The following is a 17639-nucleotide window of genomic DNA, read 5'->3' on the forward strand; positions in this document are numbered from 1 at the left end:
GTGCAGGCAGCGGTGCAGGCAGCAGTGCAGGCAGTGGTGCAGGCAGAGGTGCAGGCAGCGGTGCAGGCAGTGGTGCAGGCAGAGGTGCAGGCAGAGGTGCAGGCAGAGGTGCAGGCAGAGCTGCATGCAGTGGTGCAGGCAGCGGTGCAGGCAGCAGTGCAGACAGCAGTGCAGGCAGTGGTGCAGGCAGCGGTGCAGGCAGCAGTGCAGGCAGGGGTGCAGGCAGCAGTGCAGACAGCAGTGCAGGCAGCGGTGCAGGCAGCCGTGCAGGCAGCCGTGCAGGCAGCTGTGCAGGCAGCAGTGCAGGCAGGGGTGCAGGCAGCAGTGCAGACAGCAGTGCAGGCAGCGGTGCAGGCAGCAGTGCAGGCAGCGGTGCAGGCAGGGGTGCAGGCAGCGGTGCAGGCAGCGGTGCAGGCAGGCCGGGGTGCAGCCGCTCCCACGCTGTGCTGCAGAAAGCGCCAAGCTCCCGCCCTGGGCTGGCCAGGAAACAACCCGGACATCCGAGGCCAGCACAGGCCTCACTTTCACTTTGCATCGCTCTGCTGGGCTGGGTGCAGGCAGCGCTGCGCAGGCAGGGCAGGCAGGGCAGGCAGGGCAGGCAGAGCTGCCCTCAGGCCGAGCCCGGGGCAGGTAGGCAGAAGGAGCAACGGGCTCTGTGCACCTACGCCCGAGGAAGGAGGGGTGCTCGAGGAAGGAGGGGTGCTCCCAGCACAGGTAAGGGGGAGGCTGGCAGGGACCGCGGCCACCCCCTCCCTGAGGGCAGGGCACAGGGAGCCTTTGCCCCTGTCCTTTCCCGGGACGGGAGCTGACGGTCTGGGTTCAGCCCCGCTCTGGGACGGGTGTTGCTCTGCTGCCAGCCAAGGGGCAGGATCGTGGTCTCCAGATCCGGCTGCTCCATGTCCCAGGGGGTGTTTAGGGGATGTGCTGGGAAAAGGGGACCCTGGGAGGAGCTGGAGAGACAGGGCAGGGGCTGCCCTTGCAAAGACCATCCCTCCCCACAGCCTGGCGTAGAGATGCAGACGCGCCTGCTTAGGGCAGTGGGCTGGAGCTCGGTGGCCATCCTGGGAGTGCTGGGGGTGGCCGTCTTCCTCCTGATCCTGACCCTGGCGAGGGATGCTGCCCTGCCTACGAGGAACAAAGTAGGTGCCCAGCGGGACCTGGGGAATGACCACCAGCCCCTTTCCACCCCTTATCCTTCCATCAGCCCTGCCTCCCTCTCCGTTTGCAAGTCTTCCTATAACCAGCCAAGCTTTTCTGGGCTTAACCTGATCAAGGCAGCATTGGACAGATCAACCACCCCCACCTTAAACCGCAGTCCTGGCTCCTTGTAAAGGAAGGGGGAGAGAAGAGCAGCCTTCTTTCTGTGGCTGCTGTTTTCCACACCAGGCACTTTCTTTTCTCTGTTTTCAGACATCCAGAGCATGTGGTGGGTTTACTTCTTTCTCTTTTGTTGCCTTCTGCTGGCTTTTGCAGACTCAAAAAATAGGGTTTGTGACATTTGACACTTGTGAGGTCTGTGAGCAGCTTTGGCAGCCTGAGCCCTCGGGGACATGTCTGGATTCCTCCCTGCTCTGCAAATCACCCTGCTGACCTCCATGTCTCCCCTTTCTGAGCTGTAGCTCCCTTGAATGGCTAAATCAGGGGGATTAGTGGTTGAGTGGGGCTGCTAAAGGGAAGCTGGACGTGCAAACCTGCGCCGCTTGCATTCATGCACAGGAAGTGAGAGCAGAAGCTCTCAGAAACTCCTTGGTGCAGCCCCAAGCGTGCTGTGACCCCCTGTCCCCTCTGCCTCCCCCAGTACGGTCTGGTGTTTGACGCCGGCTCCACGCACACAGCTCTCTACATCTACCGGTGGCCCGCAGACAAGGAGAACGGCACCGGCATCGTGTCCCAGGTGGAGGCCTGCACTGTGCCTGGTGAGTGTGCCGGGACGTGCCCATCCCTCTCTCCCAGACTACTGGATCACTGTCCCAGACTCTCACAGCATCGTTGGTGATCTGAGTCTTTCATCCTGTGCTGGGCCAAAGCGAGGTTGGTCTGTGGAATCACCAAAGTAAAGTGTTAGGGAGGATAGTTTGCACCTCAGGGAGCCCTACAGTAATTGGGGGATCCACAGGTGGGTAAGGAGTTTGGCTCCCAGTTAGCACAGTTCCTGGAGCCAGTCCAGTCTGGCAGCGAGTGGTTGTGCATCACCTCTCACCTTGGGATGTTGGATGTGCAGAGTTTGCTCCTTCTCCAGTGCAACCGCTTCCTTGGCTCTTCTTCCTACAACATCTCTTCACAGCTTCTTTCATAATGTGCAGCTTTGTGTTCCCGCAGGGCCTCCTAAAATGTCTGTAGAAGTCCCTAAACATTACTGTGTTTCTGCTGTATTTTTGTATGTGGTTCCTAACTGCTCTTTGGGTCAGCAGTTTTTGTTTTGGTATCTGTACGGCACCAAACACAGCAGAGTTTTGGACTGTGGTTGGGACATCTGGGTATTGCCAAGGAGGCCCAGACAGCTCCCTGGGCCTAGCGAATGACTGGACATGTCCCCTGCTGTCCTGTCTCCAGGGCAGCACTGAGCTCGCTCCATCACAGGGTGCCCTCTTGCAGGACCCGGCATCTCCAGCTATGCAGACTACCCCGCTGAGGCTGGAGCCATCCTGAAGCCCTGCCTGGACAAGGCCATGAAGATCATCCCGGCAGAGCAGCAGCGGGACACCCCCACCTACCTGGGGGCCACAGCGGGCATGCGGCTGCTGAGGTACTGGCACTGCCCGGAGCCGACCACCTCCAAGCCCTTCCCCACCGGGTGTTTCTGCATCGTAGCCAGTGCAGGGGGCTGGGACAGGGGGCTGGGGGCACGGGGGGCTGGGGGTATCAGGGGCTGCTGCCCGGGCAGGCCATGGTGATGGGCAGAGCATCCACGTCCGCAGTCTGCCGGGGTGTCCAGGAGAGCCGCTCGCCGTGCCCACAGAGAAACCCCCCAGCCCAGTCCAGCACCAGCCTGGCAGCAGCCCCAGAGGTGGATGAGCCTCCTTTGCCAGACTTGCCTTAACCTTCCCGCATGCTCAGGCAGAGCCCGTGGGCAGCACTTTTAGGGAGACTCCCGGTGCACCAGTTGAGGGATTTGGCAGCTTGCAGGAGCCGTCCTGCAGGCAGGGCAGCAATGGATGGGGATGTGCCTTGTCTCTGAGCAGCCCCGCTCCTCCGCAGAGGACGGCAGCCCCTTGCTGTTAGCCCTGCTCTGAAAGCTCCCTGGCCATTGCCTCCTCCACTGCACGGTATTTATCTCCTTCCCTGGGCAGGGAGCAGAACAGCACCAAGGCTGAGCAGGTCTTCGCTGAGGTCTCCAAGGCCATTGGCGAGTACCCTGTGGACTTCCGCGGAGCTCAGATCCTCACGGGGAACGAGGAGGGCTCCTTCGGCTGGATCACCATCAACTACCTGCTGGAGACGCTTGTCAAGGTGTGAACTTGGGGAGAGGGTGGAGAGGGTCTCCCATCCCTGCTATGCTGCGGTCTGGCCTGGGAAGCCAATGTCCCTGTGGTCACCCTGTGCCGGGTCCCCGTGGGTAACTCCCAGTGCTGGGCAGTGCTCCTTCACAGGCGAGTGGACCCACCCACCAGCAGAGGATGTGGTTGGAGCTCTGGATCTCGGTGGAGCTTCAACCCAGATCACTTTCCTTCCTGGGACCACCATAGATGACAGCAGCACAAGATCCCTCCTCAGGCTGTACGGGGCCAACTACTCCATTTACACCCACAGCTACCTCTGTTATGGGCAAAATCAAGCCCTGAAGATGCTGATGGCATCCTTGCACCAGGTAACCGCCTCCAGCCTTGTGCTCCTCAGCTACATGTAGCCTGAGCCCTGATCTCACTCTGATGACTACTGGGCTCTGTGCCTTTGTGCTAACCCCGGTGGGGATGGTGGGTACAACAGGGCCACCATGGCAGGAGCCATCCCAGGGGTGTCCCAACAGCAGAGGGCAGGATTGAGCCAAGATGGAGGTGGACACCCCAAAGCAGGATGCCTGACCACAGGGCTGCTGGGGTGGTGGGTGCCTGGGGACCCTGTCCCAGGGCCATCTTGCCCACCAGATCTCCATCCCTGTCCTCATGGAGGGGCTGTGTCAGCTCAGCCTCAATCACAGGGGGCTGGAAGGACCCAGCCCTGGAGGAGGGAACCTGCTAGGTGCTAGAAGGTTGGGGAAAACCCAGAGAGGTTTTTTAGCACCAGTATGGTAATGAATAACTTGGGTTTGTGGGTAGAAATCTGAACCTGCTGGTCTTCAGCAGTAGGTGCTGGCCATGGGAGAGTGAAGGGAAGCGGTGTACAGGGGCACACTCATGTCCATACCTTGGCTGTGGGGTGAGGACTCAATGCCAGCTCATGCTGGTTGGAATGGGCAAAAGACCACGTCCAGAGCACATTGCAAAGAGAAATCAGTATCCATTTTGATTTTGCTTAAATGGCTTCTCAGCTTTGGATCTCCCCTGAGTCTGGTGACCCTACAAAGGAAGACTAGGGACAGAATGGGTCCACAGTCAGCACAGGATGCAAACTCCCAAGGCCTTGGGCATGCGACCATCACTGTAGCTGATCTCTGACCACAGCGTGGTCACACCATGCTTGTCCTCATGATTCTGTGCCTGCACCCTGTGGACAAGACCCCATGGTTGGTGGGGCCACCATGCTAGTGTCCTGTCTCTGGGTGTGGGAACAGGCACTGTCTGTGGGCTGTTTCTCTCATTCCCATCCTCATCCTCAGTGCCAGGGCAATGCTAACAGCTCTCACTCTCTCCAGGGCAGCCCATCTCCCCAGCAGATATCACACCCCTGCTACCCCGCAGGATACCAGGAGAACATCACCACGTCAGACCTCTACAACAGTCCCTGTGTCCATGCACCGAGCACACCCAGCCCTGCACAGGTCCTCACAGTGTCAGGGACAGGGGATCCAGCAGCGTGCAGCACCGCCATCCAGAAACTCTTCAACTTCACCTGTGGGGCCAACAGGACGTGCGGGTTCAACGGGGTTTATCAGCCGCCTGTGCGGGGACAGTTCTTCGTAAGGAGCCTCCATCTCCATGGCTGTGGCAGGGGTGGGGGGTTTTAGGTCACCAGAGGCTGGCCACGACCCCAGGAAAATTGGTGTATGAGAGAAGTCTGAATAGTGCCAGCCCTGAAAGCTGGGATGTGCCCAGTGCATGGAGACATGCAGGGTGCTCTCCAGTGTGCCAGGCAGACCCAGACCTCTGCTGTCACAGCACCAATCTCTTTCGGTGTGGGGAGTAGTCCCAGGGATCCCTCCAAGCAGGTCAACAAGCATCACCCTGCCGTGCTGAGAGGTGGCCTTAAGAACCTGCAGAGCACCCGGAGGGAGGGGTGGGGCGGGGGTGGCAGTGGCCTGGGTGCTTCACTAACCTGCTGCCTTTGGTCTTAAACACCCACAGGCCTTTTCAGGGCTTTATCACAACCTTCACTTTCTGAACCTGACTGGAGGGCAGTCCCTGAGCTTGGTCAATGACACCGTCAGGCAATTCTGCATCATCAGCTGGGAGAAGGTGAGGTCCTGCCTAGGAGATGACACCCACGTTTCACCTGGGATCTGGGTAGCCTGAGGGCTCATCTGCAGCACATCCTCTGCTGCACAGAGAGCAGCTGGAGGGAGATGGGTGGAACACAAAAATCTCTGGACAGGGAGAGAGATGGAAGAGCAGCCTGCAGCCTCCTGGGTCCTCCTTGCTCCCCAAGCTCAGGCAGTCCCGGGTCTTTGCTTCCAGCTGCACTGTGGGGCTCTTCCCCACAGTGTGGGTGTACAGAGCACTGCTCTGCGCTGGCAGTACCCCCCGGCTCTTCCACCTCTGCAGATGCAGGAAGAGTTCCCCACCATGAACAGGACCCACCTCCGTGACGTCTGTGCAGCAAGCTCCTACGTCCTCACCCTTCTCCTGCAAGGCTACAAATTCAACCACACGACATGGCTTGATATCCACTTTGTTCAGCAGGTAGGAAAGTGCCTGGCAGCCCCCAGCTTCCACGCTTCGTGCCATGAAATGACTCGTGCCCACCCTGTCCCTGCCCCTGCTCTGCCTGGATGGGGGAGCAGGGAATAACGGGGCAGCACAGTCCACTGCCTGTGCCCAGGGCAGCTCTTGAGTTACACTCACAGGCACCTGCCTGGGCCATTTATGCCCTCTCCCAGCTTGTCTCACTAACAGGGTATCTGCAGCCCAGAGTGTGCACAGATACGGTGGCTGTGGATCAAGACCTGGGGGTACAACAGCAAAGGTGTTCTCTAGTTCTCTGGCTTGCATGGTACTCTGCAGCCTTTCACATGTCTCTTTGTTCTCTGTCTGCACAGGTCGCTAATGTAGACGTGGGCTGGACTCTGGGCTACATGCTCAATCTCACTAACATGATTCCCTCGGAGACTCCCCAGAGAGTTGTAGGGCTCCAGAGAAGCAACTGGGTAGCAGCCACAGTTTTACTGGCTGTCATGCTCATCCTCATCTTCTGCCTGCTCACAGTCATATGCTGCCAGAAAAACTCCTCCGGTTATGAAAGTCTCTAGCAGCGCCAGCTCCAGAGGCTGCCAAAGACACTTAGTCCTCCTACCGTGCTTGTGTGAGGACTTACAGACCTGGGAATCACCCCTATATGTCCAGAAGCTGTGAACTTGTAATGTGGGGCACCTGTGTCCTGGCCTTGTGAGCTGGAACCAGCATAGGCTTTAAAAATTCCTCCCTGTAGCTGTGTGCTGTCTGGTTCTCCTTTCCCCTCACTCTTGGTTGGAGATACTCTAGGAGGTGGGACATGGACGTGTAGAGCAGAGGCTGAGTGCTGTGGGTGTGGGGACCACAGTGATGTGGGGTGGCTGGAGATGATGGGACTGGTGGGTCAGGGAAGAGAGAAGAGGTGTCTGAAAGCAACAGGATCATCACGGGGCTGGTTACAGCCTGCAGCAGATAGTGCATGTGGGGCAGATGTGTCCTGCCCCATCCCAGGACAAGAGCCTGCATCACCCATGGCCACCAAGAGGGTGGTCAGACACTGGAACAGGCTCCCCAGAGAGGTGGTCGATGCCCCAAGTCTAAGTGTTTAAGAGGCATTTGGACGATGCCCTTAATAACAAGCTTTAACTTTTGGTCAGCCCTGAAGCGGCCAGGCAGTTGGACTAGATGATCATTGTAGGTCCCTTCCAACTGAAAATATTCTACTCTGTTCTATTCGGTGCCAGACAGAGGGGCAGTGGCAATGGGACTATGGGGGGAAGCTGGCCTGGTAGATGGGACTCAGGCTCTGCCCAGGACTGGGAAGCCCTGTGAGGTGGGGGATGGCAGTAGCACCCTGCTCTCCTGCACGAGGTTCCTCTCTGGTCCATCTGCACCCCATCTGTGCCTGGCAGACATCTCATCCTCCCTTTCCAGCATACAGGCTGATGTGGGAACACTGCTGGGACATGTCAGGGCAGCTCCTGGGGCCCCCTTTACGTTTTTGGGGAGTCCCACTGGTGGCCAGTGGATGGGTGAGGTGGGATGAGGTGAGGACAGCCCAGCTCTCATCAGGAGAAGACCTGTCCTTGTGCCCTGCTGGCTCCTCTCTGAGGTATTGCAGATGCTGAGAGGTCTCCAAGGACATCTCCCATAGCACTGAGAAATGTTGACTCTCCCCTGAGTCCCCATCATCACCAGCCCTTACCTGGAAGATGGAAACAATAAAATCATAACTGTTCAGGAGCAAAGTAACAGGCATTTCCTCATTGGCTGCCCTTTACAATGTTTATTTGGAGGACGAGAGCTGTGAGATGCCTGCCTTTCTGCAGAGACACCAAAGGTCAGCTCCTGGCTGCCAGAAGGCAAATAACAAGATGAATCATCCACAGGGCAGATAACAAATGAGCAGAACCAAAGGCAAAGGCAAGGGTGCAGTCGTGGGCAGGACCCAGCCCAGCCGCGTGCACAGGGTCAGGGCAGGACTGCAGCCTGCTGGAGTCTCAGACCGACACCACGGTGTCCAGGCCTTCTGCTGGTGGGACAATGTTGTCTCCAGGAAGACACTTGGGAACATCGATCCCTTTATCCCAGAAGAAAAGGAGGATGAGATGAGATGAGATGAGATGAGATGAGATGAGATGAGATGAGATGAGATGAGATGAGATGAGATGAGATGGACCCTCTGGGGAGGCATGGACCATGTTTCTGACTTTGGATGCTCAATTTGTCTTCTGTCTCCAAGACCATGAGATACATCCAAACGATACACCCTCAGGAGAGCCAGCTGGGATACTGCAGAGCCTTGCAAACCCTCATGCTGGCAGACCTGGCAGGGACCTGCCTGGCTGTTGGCAACTGTTCTCAGACCCAGCATGGCACTGGCCTGGGCCATTTATGCCTCCAGCTTGTCTCACTAACAGGGTATCTGCAGCCCAAGGTGTGCACAGATACGGTGGCTGTGGAATAGGCCCTGGGGGTGCAACAGCAAAGGTCTTCTCTAGTTCTCCATCTTGCACGGTACTTTGCAGCCTTTCACATCTCTCTTGGTTCTCTGTCACCAAGTCACCCTGTCACCAAGTGCCTGCAGCTGTGCACTAACAGTGTGGCACTCCGGGAGCTCTTCCATGGCCAGGCTGGCTCTCCATGGCTCCATGTGCCAGCCGGTGGGATGAAGGCCATATCTATGACAGGCACAGTGGTGTGAGGAGGCAGATAGGCATGGCTGGGGTTCCTGTGGTATGTGGAATGATCCCAGCAGGACTCCACAGGAGCGGAGCTCCTCTGGAAACCTCCCAAGGTGCCTATCTGCATGTTGGGGCCAGTCCCATGGAAGGCCAGACCTCAGTTCTTCAGGGCTGTAGAGGATCACATGCTCATCATCACTGAACCAGCCTCAGGCTGCCAGTCCTGCTGGCAGAAGTGCAGTGCACTGCAGTGCAGGGAGCCCTCCAGCCCCAACGTGCTCCTGCCAGGCTCTGAAATGCAGTTGGGCTCCTACACCCACAAGAGCAGGAGCAGGGCAGCAAACCCCAAGGCAAGGGTGAGGATGATGAAGGTGATGGCCGCAGCCCACAGGGAAGGAACGTGCCCCTTCACCCATGTTGGAGGCTCCGCTGGGATCATGTTGGTGAGGTTCAGCATGTAGCCCAGCGTCCAGCCGACATCGGCGCTCCCCGCCTGGCCGAAGAGAGAGGGGATGATGAGTTAGCCCTGCAGGAAAGCCACACCGACGACACAGGGCCACCTACTCCTGTATGGCCCAAATGGGGTGCAGTAGCTGGCCCCACACCCACGCTGGGATGCGGGGCAAGCAGGGCTTTCTGGACCGTGGCTCTCACAGCACCCCCCAAGGCGGGAAGCTGGCTCTTTTCCCCAGCACTGCCTCTACTCCTGCCTGCAGGCTGGGTTCACTGCCTACCTTCATCCGAAAGAAGATGTTGTTCCAGCTGGTCTCATTGAACTTGTAGGCGTCGAGGAGGAGTGTGAGGATGTAGTTGGCGTTGGCGCAGTATTTAGACAGTCGCTCAGGATTCTCTTTAGGGTAGCTAGAAGACAGCTGGGGTGGGGACATGTTTGGGGAGGAAGGGAAGTCATTTGCAGTCAGTTTCCATGCAGGGACAGTGTCCTGGTGACTGCTGCATGAGGGGCAATGGCTCCACAGCCACCAGCATCCAGAAAAAGACGTCTGGACCAGGCAGGTATTTTGGACCTGTCCGCATGGGGCAACTCCTTTGGGGAGGGTTTACTCTCCACATAGAGAGACATACTGGAGCTCCTCCTGCCCCAGATCCTCCCATCTCAGCCTCCTCATGCAAAGGGCTCCTGCTCTCAGCCCCATGGAGGTCCTAGCACCTCTTGGCCTTATCCATGCCCATTTGACTTGTTTCCAGAGTGGTGCCAGCAGCTGACTCTCCTCTCAGCATCCTCCAGTGCTACAGACCCACCTCCATCCCCAGCTCCTGTGCTGGAGGAGAGATTTTGCTGCCTTCACCTGCCCTGGCTGCCCCTTTCTCAGTGTTGCATGAGCAAGGAGGGCCCCCAAGGGTGGGTGCAGGATGGTCCTGGCTCCCACACAGAGCTCAGGGATGGCTCCACTGTGTAGGGCACAGCTTAGCAACTGGGGAGCCTTGCCCTGGAGGGGTCCCTGCTCCTCTTCCCCCACCCCAGGGCCCCTTTGCTTCTGAAGCTTCCCCACAGCCTTCCATTGTGGGGAACGTACATTTTCCCAGCTTCTTGTGCAGAAATGCTCGATGGTCTCCCTGACAGTGGCCAGCGATTGCCCCTTGGTCAGGTTGAGAAACTTGAAGTTATAGTAAAAGGCAGAGAAGGCCTGAAAGGCAAGAGGCAGAAATGTCATTGAGCTACAGTAGGGAAACCCCCCCCAGACAGCTGACCACCCCCCACTCCCCTTGAAGCAGGAGGTGGGGTTTGTCCTTCACCACTTCACCAGGTTTGTCCCACCCTTGTATAGTCCCACAGCGTCATTGTCCATGTCCCAGCAGAGATGATGAGCTGGGAGTGTAGGTGCCTGCTGGCTACGGCAGCACATGGAGTGCAGGCAGAGCCTTGCCTGCAAGCTGCTGGCTAAGCTGGGGTTTTTTTACTGAAAAGTTGTTTTTTGATTAAGCACCTGTTTTGTTAACATGGCCCCATTCGGAGAGCTGGCTGGAAAACCTGAGACAGCAATCCCTGGTATGCCCTGGGGCAGTGGTAATTTGGGAGCTTCTTGCCCCTGTTCTGCTGCAGGGAGGTGACAGTGCCAGGGGACACACAAGGACACCACTGCACCCGGGGACATGCTCTGCCTCGGAGGTGGGAGGATGGGATTTGCCTTACAATGAACTGCCCTCTGACTGGGGGCTGGTAGACACCGTCAAAGGTGCAGTCCTGGCGCTGGCCACATGCCGAGAAGTTGAACAGCTTCTTGATGGCAGACAGGCACCCACTGGCATTGCCCCTGCCCTCCAGGGTCACGTTCCTGTCACCGAGGATCAGGCGTGGGTCACTCTGGTTCGTGCAGGGGCTGGTGCAGAAGGAAGACAGCGAGATGGTTTCATTGTAGTCTTTTGGGTAGCAAGGGTGATCGACTCGCGTGCTGGAGGATGACTCCTGGGAATAGCAAAATCACAGGCTGCAGCCCCCTCCAAACCCTCTTGGCAGGCATGACGGGTGTGAGGCTTCACCCAGCGCTCCCCCTAAAGCCACGGGCACAGGCATCTCCCACCTCCTCAGCAGGGAAAGACCCTCCTGCTGTTTAGTCCTGATCTTGCTGGCTGTCTGCAGTCTCAGCCTGAGCTCAACACTAATTCTCACTCTGCTTTGTCTCATTCCCTCTCCTACGGAAGCAGACCAATTTCAGGGACCCAGCACGTCTCTACCCTGGCCAGGGTGCCATGATTTGGGGCATGCAAAACCCTCTCCACCCCAGCTCTAGCTCTGTCTCTAGCTCCAGCCCCAGCCAGGGACACCACCTGGGACCGTCCTGGCTGTGCATCATGAGCAAACCCTTCTAGCTCACCAAGGCTGCCTCTCCTGGCAAGGCGCAGCTCCATGAAGACCCTCTTCCCCTCTCACCTTCCAAAAATTGGCCTGAGAAAGGTCTCTGGCTCACTTTTCTCCGGTCTGTGCAGTCACAGAGCAGTTGAGGTTTGGGGGGAGCTATAGGGTCTCTGTGCCAACCTCCTCCTTAAAGCATGATCAGCTAGATTGGGTTGCTCAGAGCCTTGTCCCATCAAGTTCTGAATATCTCCAATGTTGGTGACTCCACAGCATTTCTGGGTCCTATTCTGATATTTGTCCATTCTTATTGAGAAAAACATTTCCCCTGCATCTGTTTGGAAACTCGCGTGTTCCAGCTTGTGCCCGTTGCCTCTTGCCTTGTCGCCTTGCACCTCTGAGAAGAGCCTGGTCCTGCCTTTTCCACACCCTGTGCGAGGCAGCTCTGTAGAGCCTGAAGACCCCTCCTGAGCCACCCCTTCTGATGCTTCCTATGCTCCTCTCCACCTCTGCCTACCTGTGCTCCAAGGAGTCTGTACCTGCTCTCAGTCCCTGCTGATGCCCCTCTGGAAGAGCATTGCCTGTTCTTCTTTTATGCATTAACAAGTCCATGGTTGGTATCATGAAACCAGAGTCCAATTACCCCCCAGTTCCCCTCTCACCGCAATTAATTCCTTTGCCAGTCGCTTCAGCATCTCATTCTGCCCGTAGCAGAGGTAGCTGTGTGTGTAGATGTTGTAGTTATACCCGTACAATGTGAACTTGGAGGTTTCATTCCAATTCATCACTGAACTTTCAGGCATAAAGCTGATCTGAGTGGATGCTCCTCCAAGATCCAGTGCCCCAAAAATGTTGGCTGCCTCTGGACGAACCCACATGTGTGCTTTGGGGGAGTACTGCCAAGGCAAGACAGGAGAGGAAGAGGAGTAGCACAGGGCTGGGTTTACTTGCCCTGAGCAAAATTCTCAACCCACTGAAGTCAATAGGGTTTTATTACTAAATTCAACAGGTATTCAATTCAATTATTTCCCTACGTGAGGCCCCACTGCCTTCCCTGCCCAACCAGCCTGGCCATTTATCAGAGCCAGAAAAAACAGAGATTGAATTGTGCCAACGTTCTGTGGGCTCACATGGCTCTGAGTCACCGGTCCCCAGACCAAAGAGCTGGTGAGGACCTGGCTTGGAGGGGCTGCCCTTCCTGAAGAGCAGGCGGCAGAGGCACCGGTGCAAGGGGAAGGACAGAACTCCTCCAGCAGCTTGCACAGGAGCCCAGCGGTGCCAGCACCACTCTCAGCTGTGGTGGTGCTGGGATAGAGGGTGGCAGGAAAGAGGTTTGGTTCAAGCTTCCTTCAGACTGGCACATTGAAGCCAAATTCGAGTCTCCCAGAGCCACACAGAGATAGACCTTCCCAGGGCAGTGAGACAAAGCCCAGCAGGAGCAAATGGTCCCCACTGGGCTGCACGGCTGACCCCGCTGTCCCCAAGAGACCCTGTGTCCCTATGGTGCGGACATGTGCCCTTTGCTCTTAACACCCCTGCTCCTGATTTCTCCCTCCTCTTTCACTGTAGGTGAGCCAGAGGAGAACTGGCTGCTCCCCTAGATCGTTTCAGAAAGTTGTTAACCCTGGCCTTTCCTTCTGCGCTTAAGAAAAATCAGAAAAGCTGTGTTAGGAAAGAAGGAGGGGGTGTTTCCCCCTTCTCCCACCTTAGTGAAGGAGTCTAGCAGGTAGTTGATGGTGATCCAGCCATAAGCCCCCTCTTCCTCTCCTGTAAGGATCTGAGCCCCTTTGAAAGCCACGGGGTACTCTTGCATGGTCTTAGTAACTTCAGCCAGGACTTGATCTGCTGCTGAGCTGTTCTGTTCCCTAAGAAGGACTCAAAGGTCAGGACACGTACCCAGCTACATCAATACATCAAAACAGTCTGGGGTTTTTTTTCCCCAGTTCCACATACTTGTTTTTTGCAACAAGCCGTTTGTGTGAAATGATGTTTCCTGCTATGTAACTTGTCAAAGCTGCTCGTACAGCGTAAATCCCAGCTGTCTAGACTTGGCATCACAAATCTAGGAGCAATAGCAATCTCTTCCCTCCAGTGCAGCTTGATCCCAGTCACACAGAGGTTTGCCAGGCCACCCTTCCCTACCTAAGTATCTTCCTAGTGCTGGAGGCCAGAGGGGATTGTGCTGCAAAACCCAGGTTTGGACATCACCCACTGACTTCACCAAAGCCAGGGCTGGTTGCTGAGCTCAGGTGGGGCTTTCGGGAAGGTGCCAGCCTGGTTTCAGACCTCTGAGTGGGGAAGATGTCTTGGGGCTGCCAGCATGTGTTCGCTCTCTGAAGCAAGTAACCTTCAGGCTATGACCTGGCTCTTTCCCAATGGAGGGGTCTAATTGCCAGGGCACAGAAATAATGTTAAATATCTGCAACCATAAAACCAAGAACCATGAAATGAAGGTTGACATTTGAAGAGAGCTAATATGGGCTGGTGAAAGGTAAGGGCTAGTCCCGCAGCACCTCGTTGCCTCCTACCTTGCCCCCTCTCCCCCACCAGCACCCATCCATCTGGGCAGATGGCACCTCTCCTGGTGGCATCTCAACTCCCTTGTGTTTCAGGAATAATGAAGAGTAAACAAAGAGCTCTGAGAAGCAATTTTTGCTTGGAATTGGGCATGCAGCACCATCCTGGGACGTGGGGTCCCAGGACACCGACAGACACCTCTGAGCAGCCTCTCTGCCCCAGGGCCAGTTGCTCAGGACTGCTCAGCCACCCATGTGTCCCCACTGGGCTGCCTTCTCCTCACTCCCCAGTCACTTGTTCATGGCATCATGAGAGCTGGGACCTCCTGGTAGCCTGGCCCCAAGCAGGACACTGTATTCTGGCAGTGGCTGCTGGCAGCTCAGTCACTGCTCCATCACCCCCACGCCCCACAGCAGTACCTCAGTAGCCTCATGCCTGCTGTTGCTCCGAGATAAGCTGGGACATCCCTCTGTTTTCCAGCAGGAACAACCTTCATGGCTTTATTCAGGCACTCCCTTAGGGAATCACCAGCTTTTGTGGGATCATTGGCATAGCTTGATATGCCTTGCCCTGGAAGAGAGTCAGGATGGGACAGGCTGATGGGAACTGCTGAGGACATGGATGTGGGAGCAAGGTGGCACAGGGCAGTGAGGTCTGTCACCTCTTAGCAACACAGGGTGCTTTTCCAGGGTCCCCCGAGACCTGACTGAACCATGCTTATGTTCCTCTCCTATGGCCTCCCCATGTCTCCCATGTTTTCAGCAGTGTCCCCACCTCTATGACTGAGACCTTCCCCAGCCAGGACAGCAGCTTGGGCAGCCGGGAGCAGTCCAAGGTGGAGGAATGAAAATCCAGAGCAACATCAAGGTGCTTCAGTCCCACCAAGTGTGTGGGCACATGGTGCTGAGGGCCCTCCAACCATGAGTGAAGCCAGCAGGGAGTCAGGGACCACTCTGCCTGCAGCCAGGGCTCCCCACCGTGCCAGCAGTGCCAGCAGGATGGACAGAGCTGCCCAGCGTGGGCAGGACAATAAAAGGAAGGGACAGGACATCCCACCCACCACATGAACACTCAGGGCAGCACTGAACACACGGCAGGGGGATACTGACCCTGGACATCACAGGTCAAGTTCTGGCTGACCACACCGGTGTCGTTCTCCTTGTCTGAATCCCACTCGTAGACAAACAGGGAGGTGTGGGACGAGCCTGCATCAAACACCATCCCATACTGGAAGGAAAAACCAAGACATCACACCGGCAGGAGGATCAGCATCCTGCACTGCCAGGGTGGTGAGGCCAGAGGATGCCCCCAAAAAATATCTCTCTAAGGCACAGCTAGCTGCACCATGGCAGAGCAGAGCAGTGACAGTGCATGGTCTCCGCATGGGCATTTCTCACAGCAACTGAGGGACTTTTTCATTCCCTCTGCTGAGGTCTGTGCAGCAATGCCAGCTTACACAAACATTTTCTTAGTTGTTTCCTCATGCCTTTTTATTTTCTTTCTTGGTTACATACTTTTTGTGTCTACACTGGCCGCACCTTGGGGCCAGCAACTCTCCCATCTCCAGTGCTCTCTGCTACCCATGGCTGCACCCAGCCTGGGCAGAGACTGGCAGGGCCACACCAGCCCCAGTCTGGGAGCACCCAACCGTGTGCCTCTCCCCTGTAAAGCCCTCCACCTCACCCTGAAACTGTGCCAGCCCTCTTCCAGCAGCCAGGGTGGGATGCCAAGCGGCAAGGGAGAGACAGGGAGGAGCCACGATGCTTATGCTGTCGTGTGAGCCGGTTAGGACAGGCTGGTGGGACCTGGCAGGAACAAAGGCCATGTGGAGGTGCATTGCCCTGCAGTGCGGTGCCCTGGGAGGGCTTTGCCCTACCCATCTGACCCAAGGTAATCTCCTCGAAACACGTCAAGCGCATAGCATGCTGGCTAGTTTCAGAGGAGGTTTCCCACACCCGATTTCGAGGTGGCCAGGCTGTATTTCTTCTGCCTGCACCTTGAGATGGGAAGAAAACACCCACCCAGGTACTAAAAGGTAGTTCCTGCCAACCCCCCTTCACCTCCTAACCCGGAAGATGAGCTGTTGCCTCTGAGCACCTGCCGAGGTGACAGGTCTCTGCAGTGGTGCTCGGGGACCTTCTTTTGGGCTCACCTTGACTGTGGGTGGCAGGGTGACATCTTCAATCCTCACCAGGCTGAGAACAAGGGCAATGATGGAGAGTGCGACCAGTGCCCCGACAATGGCACTGGTGAAGTGCTTCTTGTTAACAAACATTGTGGCGAAGGCTCCTGCAAAGCCAAACACAGGAGAAAGGTGGTTGGACACGGCCAGCTGGGAACAAGCTAGTCAGTGAGAGCTGCAAGGAGATCAGCTCCGAAAGTTGTCCCCATGCTGATGTTATCTTAAGCTGTGTAGCCTGGAAATCCTGGTGGATAATCAGATCTTTCCCTGGGAAAAGCCACACTAGGATAAAATAGGGGGGGCTGGAGGAAAGAGGGGTTGGTTGCCCAGCAGCCTGGCACAGTCACGATGGGATCGCAACAGTCCTCCAGGTCCCGCACCCACTCCTGCTCAGTTCACCACTACCGGGAAGGATCAGGTCCAGGAGGAGCAAAAGAAACACTGCACCAAACAGAGGAGAACATGGGAAATTGCAAAAACCCCTCAGTGTGCGATATTGTAGAAGGGGAAGGTGATTTCATTTTACAAGGTGTAAGTAAGGTCAGCTCACCTGCTGGCACTCCCAGACCCGTGTATCCAGGTGTTATGCCCAGGTGGGATTGCTCGGAGCTGGGTTTTGAGTCCTTGCTGTGGCCCTGAGCTCCTCCACTGCCTACAGCAAACCCAGCTTGGCCTTGCCTTTTATATCCTTTGGAAATGGATGCTGCTCGAAAATCTTCTCCCGTTATTTTATCTCAGACCTCATCAGCCTTAGGCAAAACTCTTGAATATGATTTCTCTTGTTTGTCTTACAGGTATATTTATGGCTCAGTTCGGCATCTTCCTGACACCTTATCTTCAGCCAGTTAGTTCCTCCTCCTCATTTGAATGAAATCACACATAGGAGTCCTGCAGCAATTAGCACACACCTCTCCTTTTAACCCTTGTCCCCCTGCTTCTTTGTGCTTTTACACACACACTCACATTTCTGTTCTCTCTTTGCTTTCACCGGTCTTAATATTTCCATTATGAGTCTCCACAAGGTTTATAAGAGGCGAGAGTGATATTTCCAGTATCCAATGCCCTGAAATCACACACAGAGTGGTAGGTGCCGTGATGATAAGTTTTATTACAATGAGAAGGAAAATCACATCAGAGGAGAACGGCCCTGCCAGGGGGGTCTCAGCAATGCTCGCTGAGCTTTGCCAGGGGAGACAGGAGAGGCCAAGACATTGTCATGGCCCAGCTGGGACTGCAGTCATCCCTTCCCTGCGTGTGACCCAGCTTCAAGCTGCTCCTGGGCTGGGGGTCCCTGCAGACATGGGGACCCCAAGGAGAGCCAGGGAAGTGAGGAGGACTCAGGCCCTCACAGCCCCTGGCTCTGTCATCTCTCTGGGCACATGTTCGAGTCTCAGCGGCACAGGCAGGGTATCACACCCCAGCCACAGACCCCTGGCACCCCTGTCCTGGGACCGAGAGGG

The 17639-nt window shown here is 56.4% G+C and overlaps 2 protein-coding genes across 2 annotated transcripts; one reads left to right on the plus strand and one right to left on the minus strand.

The window, feature by feature from the left end:
• Positions 1–589: 589 nt before the first annotated feature.
• LOC141932439 (ectonucleoside triphosphate diphosphohydrolase 8-like) lies at positions 590–6738 on the plus strand. The gene is made up of 10 exons (XM_074846022.1): positions 590–714; positions 1002–1139; positions 1799–1916; positions 2596–2746; positions 3291–3450; positions 3578–3808; positions 4793–5056; positions 5442–5552; positions 5859–5996; positions 6353–6738. Exons 2-10 carry the CDS (start codon positions 1014–1016, stop codon positions 6560–6562), a joined length of 1509 nt encoding a protein of 502 aa, XP_074702123.1. The 5' UTR covers positions 590–714; positions 1002–1013; the 3' UTR covers positions 6563–6738.
• A 2240-nt stretch (positions 6739–8978) lies between these two features.
• LOC141932472 (ectonucleoside triphosphate diphosphohydrolase 8-like) lies at positions 8979–16272 on the minus strand. The gene is made up of 9 exons (XM_074846112.1): positions 16150–16272; positions 15107–15224; positions 14417–14567; positions 13186–13345; positions 12143–12376; positions 10821–11093; positions 10204–10314; positions 9403–9540; positions 8979–9161 (listed from the first exon to the last, which is right to left on the minus strand). Exons 1-9 carry the CDS (start codon positions 16270–16272, stop codon positions 8979–8981), a joined length of 1491 nt encoding a protein of 496 aa, XP_074702213.1.
• Positions 16273–17639: the final 1367 nt, after the last annotated feature.

Source organism: Strix aluco, chromosome 20 (assembly GCF_031877795.1).
Source record: "Strix aluco isolate bStrAlu1 chromosome 20, bStrAlu1.hap1, whole genome shotgun sequence".
Lineage (NCBI taxonomy): Eukaryota > Metazoa > Chordata > Aves > Strigiformes > Strigidae > Strix > Strix aluco.

Coding starts and splice junctions, on each gene's coding strand:
- LOC141932439 (XM_074846022.1), top strand. CDS start 1,014: ATGCAGACGCGCCTGCTTAGGGCAGTGGGCTGGAGCTCGGTGGCCATC. Junction 1,140..1,798: donor CCCTGCCTACGAGGAACAAA/GTAGGTGCCCAG, acceptor TGCCTCCCCCAG/TACGGTCTGGTGTTTGACGC. Junction 1,917..2,595: donor GGAGGCCTGCACTGTGCCTG/GTGAGTGTGCCG, acceptor GCCCTCTTGCAG/GACCCGGCATCTCCAGCTAT.
- LOC141932472 (XM_074846112.1), bottom strand. CDS start 16,272: ATGTTTGTTAACAAGAAGCACTTCACCAGTGCCATTGTCGGGGCACTG. Junction 12,377..13,185: donor TGCTAGACTCCTTCACTAAG/GTGGGAGAAGGG, acceptor TTGCCTTGGCAG/TACTCCCCCAAAGCACACAT. Junction 9,541..10,203: donor GCACAAGAAGCTGGGAAAAT/GTACGTTCCCCA, acceptor TCCCCACCCCAG/CTGTCTTCTAGCTACCCTAA.